The sequence below is a fragment of the Eucalyptus grandis genome, chromosome 7 (genome assembly GCF_016545825.1).
Source record: "Eucalyptus grandis isolate ANBG69807.140 chromosome 7, ASM1654582v1, whole genome shotgun sequence".
Classification (NCBI taxonomy): domain Eukaryota; kingdom Viridiplantae; phylum Streptophyta; class Magnoliopsida; order Myrtales; family Myrtaceae; genus Eucalyptus; species Eucalyptus grandis.
Window position 1 is genome coordinate 52,612,141 of NC_052618.1, and position 6,000 is coordinate 52,618,140.

Consider the following 6,000-nt stretch of genomic DNA (forward strand, 5'->3'; position numbering starts at 1 on the left):
GTTTAACCATCCATTCCATGGCTGAAAAACACCAAAGCACCCGCAGCCCTTGTCCTCGGCGGGTGGCTGATCTTGCTCGCCGCCCCTCCTCACCCCCATCCACCCTGTCTAAGGTCATGGATGACCCCATATTGAGGTCGCCTAAGTGGCCATGTCGCTCATCTAGATGATCGACACAGGGATTGTAAAGATTGATCATATATTCATATCCCCAAAATTTCTTTCTCGATGTATTTTTCATTAACTGTGTCATTATTTTAGTGAGATACCAACTCTACGATCCAATTCACTGCCATAAATTACAAAAAGAAAGCAACCGAAAGGAAAAAGAGACAAAATCGAAAGGTCAGATCGCTATTTTGGTCCATGAAACAAACGCGTCCATTATGATAAGTGATTACACACGAAAAAAAAAAAAAACCGGACGCGGCGTCATCGACTGACGCCTCTAGTCTAATTACACACAGAAGATTAGAAAAAGCGCACATCAGACACCGGGGACTACCACCACCGAACCTAGGGTGACGCTAGCGTACTACAGATCAAACATAGCGGACAAAGCAAGAAAAAACCCAGCTTTATATATCAAGAACATCATCTTACTTCTCCTCTGCGACTTTCGACCCGTTCGTTGCGGCTTCTGGTCCGTCCACTGCGGCTTCCGGCTCGTCCACTGCGGCTTCCGACTGCACTATGCCAAACAACCCGTCAGTCAACCCGCCGGCCAACTTGCCACCCAACCCGTCGACCAACCCTCCGGCGAACCCGGAGGCCAACCCCCCGATCCAACCCTGCCCGCCGCTCTTCTTTGTAGGCCCCTTCTCTGGGGCAGGCGTATTTCCACATCCCCCGGCAGCTCCTCGCCGAACTTGTACTTAAATTCCAGGACCCCTGGGTCTTCCCGGACAGCAGACTCACGCTGTAGCTTATTTGCTTGGGCTTCCCGTCCCCCTGCTTCTCGAGCAGCTCCGCAATCGGCACCTCGACCCTGCCTATCTCTTTGTCGCCGCCGTAGGTCTTCTCAGTCATGATCTCGAACATGAGGATGAGGAGGTCGGCGCGGGCCTCGTCGACGGGGAAGGCGAGGAGTTTGACCCACCTGGGGCTGGTGCCGCCGTTCTTGTGGACGTGGGTGCACTGCTTGTGGTTGCCGGAGAGGGAGACGATGACATAGGGGTTCATCTTATGGATGACGTTGACGTTGTGGAGGTCCTTGGCGGACATCACCGTCACCTCCAGGGACTTGATCACCATGTCTACCGCTTGAAAACCTTTTGAAGAAGATGAAGGTGAAAACCAATGATTTGTAGAGAGCTTTTCTTGTTTCTGAAGGCTGCAACTGAATGAGCTTTTCTTGTTTCTGAAGGCTGCAACTGAATGAGGTTCGTGAGTGATGGTTTGAACTTTCAAGTCCTCTTAGCACCGACCTCGTTCTTGGAAAATGGGTGGTTTGGCCGGCCCGCACTCTTTGGATCAAAATTGGATTTCCATCTTTCACCCAATTTTTCCACATAACGTTGACATGATCCAATAGCATCCCGCGTCCCTCCAAATCAAATAAATAAATCATCGGTACATTTTTTTTTGGTCTGGTCCTACGCTAGGTCTATTCTAACACTCATTCTTAGATTTTTACCCTGCCTCCTTGCAGGGCGTGGGAGTCGAAACCCACTCCTGAAATGAAATCGTCCCCACCCCAATCCTCCATGAGAAGGTGGGGATTTAAACCCCTCACATCCTCCTTTCAAGTTAGAAGGATGGCCACTGAGGCGAACTTCTAGTGGTTTCATCGGTACATTGTTGGGGTCCTTTTCGACTGTAAATATCACATCGGGGCCTCACGCATTAGTACATTATCATCATATAGAATCTAAGGGGGAGAACCTCTATTTTAAATTTTAGGGGGGGAGAGGGGCGATTTCTTCTTCGCATGTGAGGTTGTGATGTCCCGCCAGGGCCCACGTGTCACATCGGGCAAACGGCAACGTTGTATGGGGAGGGGAGGATAAGGAGAAAATATTGGGTACCTTAAAAATGCCACGCAATCCGTGCTCTAAACCATTCAGAGCATGACACCTATCTGTGCGTCAGTCCACGTCGTCTCACTTCTCCATTTCAAACCAACGCGCGAAAGCCTCTCTCTCTGCTCTCTCGAGCATAAGCCCTGCCCACCTCTGCATATCGTCTCTCTCCTCTAACTGAGGAGAAAATCAAGTGTCATTTTGAAAAAATTTCGGACTGAGCTCCGAGAAAATATTAGGTACGTAAGATGCTCCAGCGTGGCAAACAAGAAGGCGGTGGGAGCGCGACACGTGTCTCGTGGGACCCACAATTTTAGGTGCCCATTTTGAAAATTTTCCTATATTGTAGCTTCTGGAGAGAGGATTTTCTGTCCCGCGGGTTCTTCTTTGCCCCTCTCTCTCTACCCTTGCTCTCCCTCCCCGACGAACTCCCTCTCTCTCTCTGCCCTCGCTTTTTTCGATCGACGAACCACTGCGAGCAATCGACGAACTAGGAGGACACCGGCAAGATGACCGCGAGCAACCGACCGGCGTGTGACCTCCCTCTCTCTCTCTGCCCTCCCTCTTTCCGACCGACCGGCATGTGACCTCCCTCTCTCTCTGCCCTCCCTCTTTCTGACCGGCGAACCACCGCGCAGCCCCTTTGGCTTCGCTTCCGACCCCGACTTGTCCGTCCCCTACTCTTTGTCTCTCCTCCCGTCTCTGTCTACCCTCCCTTTCTTCGACAACGAACTACCGCGTGATTGGTGATTTCTTCTTCGCATGTGAGGTTGTGATGTCCTGCCGGGGCCCAAGTGTCACATCGGGCAAAACGGCAATGTTGTATGGGGAGGGGAGGAAAAGGAGAAAATATTGGGTACCTTAAAAGTGCCACGCAATCCGTGCTCTAAACCATTCAGAGCGTGACACTTGTCTGTGCATCAGTCCATGTCATCCCACTTCTCCATTTCAAACCAACGCGCGGAAGCCTCTCTCTTGCTCTCTCAAGCATAAGCCCTGGCCCACCTCTATAGATTGTCTCTCTCCTCTGACTGAGGAGAAAATTAGGCGCCATTTTGAAAAAATTTCGGACTGAGCTCCGAGAAAATATTAGGTACGTAAGACGCTCCAGCGTGGCAAATAAGAAGGCGGTGGGAGCGCGACACGTGTCTCGTGGGACCCACAATTTCAGGCGCCCATTTTGAAAATTTTCCTGTACTGTAGCTTCTGGAGAGAGGATTTTCTATCGCGCAGGTTCTTCTTTGCCCCTCTCTCTCTACCCTCGCTCTCCCTCCCTGACGAACTCCCTCTCTCTCTCTCTGCCCTTGCTTTTTTCCGACCAATGAACCACCGCGAGCAACCGACGAACCAAGAGGACACCGTTGAGACGACCATGAGCAACCGACCGGTGTGCGACCTCACTCTCTCTCTCTGCCCTCCCTCTTTCCGATTGATCGGCGTGCGACTTCCCTCTCTCTTTGCCCTCCCTCTTTCCGACCGGCAAACCACCGCGCCGCCCCTCTGGCTCTGCTTCCGGCCCCGACTCGTCTGTCCCCTACTCTTTGTCTCTCCTCGCGTATTTGTCGCCCTCCCTTTTAACTTTAGTTGGTGCGTTCTGCTATGTTTTACTTATTTTGCTAAATGAAAGAGGAGATTTTGACCTCTTTGTTGCTAAGGTCTGGCGATCGGCTAGAGGAATAAGAGAGAAGAAAAAAATAAAAAATAAATTCAAAAAAAATTCAAAAATTCAAAAATATTAAAATATTATTAAAAGTTGTTCACATCAGCATTGATCAGGCCACGTCAGCTAGCCGGCGTCCAGTCAGCAAAATTCAGTCAAAATTGGCCGAAAATGACTAAATTGACACAACGTAAAAAAGTTTAGGATTAAATCAGCACAAAAAAAAGGTTTAGGACTAAATCGATACAAAAACAAAAAGTTTAGGACTTTTTTGGTTATTTTCCCATTTTTTAGTAGTACGGTGTACTCTTCAGGCATAGTTGCCTGCCAATTCGGGTTTTTTTTTATCGCCTGACCATAACAAGATGGTGCAAATGAGATTGCTATTGAAGTGGTGAGTGCATAGGTGTGATCCTTTTGCACATGTCAATGGGGAATGGTGCCGTCTCGAAGTCAGGTCACCATGGGGGTGGGCTGGCGATGGTCTGTAGGATAATTTCAGTGGTAAGAGATGGCATTTCTAGTTGCAATTGGAAAGATACTAAGAGGGAAGTTGTGAGACTGCCGTAAACAGGTGTCGACATGTGGGATGCATTGATCCTTGGTTCCTGCATATGTGAATCATCAGGTTGCAAATGCATCAGTAGGAGAACATAAAGGGGTAACTCCAATGATGCTGGTGAAGACACATTCGATGTTACATCAGTGACGGGAGCAGCAAATGGAAAATACACCTGAGGGATTGTCCAAGAAAATACACCGATGTGACCTCGGCTCCAGTTTGTGCTTGGCATAAGCTTGTAGGTTTGGGTACACAGCGCAGCCAAAAATCTGAATACGGTCAATGGGTGGTACAGTAGAAAAGAGTACTTCATAAGGGCTGCTCTGCTGCCAAACGGGAGTAGGCAGTCGATTGATAATGTGAATTGTACTTTCGAAAGTAAAATCCCAAAAATGAGAGGGAATAGAATGTTTATGTTTGTGCTCGGCTGAACCATTTTGAAGGGCCAGGCGAAGACAGGATGTCCATTTATAAATGCCACACTCCTATGACAATTTATTAAAAGATGCAGAAAGAAAGTCTCTGGCATAGTCACTTTGGATGGCTTTAATTCGGGTATTGAGTTGGTTTTCAACAAAGTTTAGAAAGACTGTTAAAATATGTAAAAATTGATCACGAGAATTGAACATATAAAGCCAAGAAAATTTGGAGTAATCATCAATAAAACAAACATAATATTTATTAGTTTGATGAGATGTTACAGGAGCCGGCCCCCAATGTCAAAATGAACTAATTCTAGGGGAACCTTGGATCTATGAAAAGTGGGAGGATGACGATGACAATGACTCTTACTAGATGCACATGCTGAGCAAGTTGATTGAACAACTGACGACTTATTGAACATGCGAGAAATAGTAGAATATGCAGCATGGCCTAAACGATGGTGCCAACGGACAAAGGAGCTGGACTGAGAAAGGTAATAAGCTGAAAGAGAAAGCTCGGACTGATCCGACAATTGACAGAATCCCTGATTAAGGTTCCTTTGGAAGAGAATCCGGCCCGTACGGCGGCACTTCACAGGAAAACAATTAGGTGAGAAAAATGAAATCGCAATTGTTTTCTTGTGAAAATTGACGAATGGAAAGTAAGTTTTTCTTTATAGAGGGAACAAATAGGTAAGTTTTTATTTTAATTTTTAGAGGGAACAATTAGGACATTAGACAACTGAAAATTTTGAGAAACAAGAGTACCTGTATGAGTTATCGGGAGGCTAGACCCGTTACTTATGATAACATGTTGGTTGCCTGTGAAGCTGAAGAGAGGACAATTGAGACAAATTATTTGTGACGTGGTGTCTGGCATCGGAATCTGGATGCCACGGGTCCGAAAAGACTGACGGTGGTGGTGGAATTTCAGCAATGTGGAGTTGTGGCCGAGCCTAAATATTGTGGTGGAGACCCACGATCACGTAACACGTTGGCTCGGTGGCCAAATTGATTGTAAAGTTGACATCGAACACTGCCCCTCCTTTGATAAGGAATTTTGGGTAAATTTCGTGGGCCAAAGTGCTGCCCACTTTGTGGAATTTGTTGCCCAGGCCGTGGTGACCTGTCCATGCGAGAAGGAAGCTATTGAGGTGCTTGGTGTGCTATTCACGTCATGAACACTGCTGGAGTGGAGATGATGGGCTCAAGCAAATCAAGTTGTGCCTCATGAGCCAAGGGCAGCCCGTGTAGAGACTCCCCTATAAGGGATTGGTACTGACTTTGAACGGATATCGACGCTGCTAAATTTTGATATTCCGCTCCGAGTCCCCT

At 47.6% G+C, this 6,000-nt stretch overlaps 1 protein-coding gene across 1 annotated transcript; it reads right to left on the bottom strand.

The window, feature by feature from the left end:
• Positions 1-599: 599 nt before the first annotated feature.
• On the bottom strand, positions 600-1,254 carry LOC108960753 (protein SRC2 homolog). Its single transcript, XM_039317932.1, has 2 exons — positions 919-1,254; positions 600-818 (listed from the first exon to the last, which is right to left on the bottom strand). The coding sequence occupies exons 1-2, from the start codon at positions 1,252-1,254 to the stop codon at positions 600-602; spliced, it is 555 nt and encodes a 184-aa protein (XP_039173866.1).
• Positions 1,255-6,000: the final 4,746 nt, after the last annotated feature.

What these genes read in the sequence shown, in the direction of transcription:
- LOC108960753 (XM_039317932.1), bottom strand. Translation starts at nt 1,254, where the DNA reads ATGGTGATCAAGTCCCTGGAGGTGACGGTGATGTCCGCCAAGGACCTC. An exon ending in CCAAGCAAATAAGCTACAGC is followed by an intron (nt 819 to 918) that starts GTGAGTCTGCTG and finishes GCCCCAGAGAAG; the next exon opens with GGGCCTACAAAGAAGAGCGG.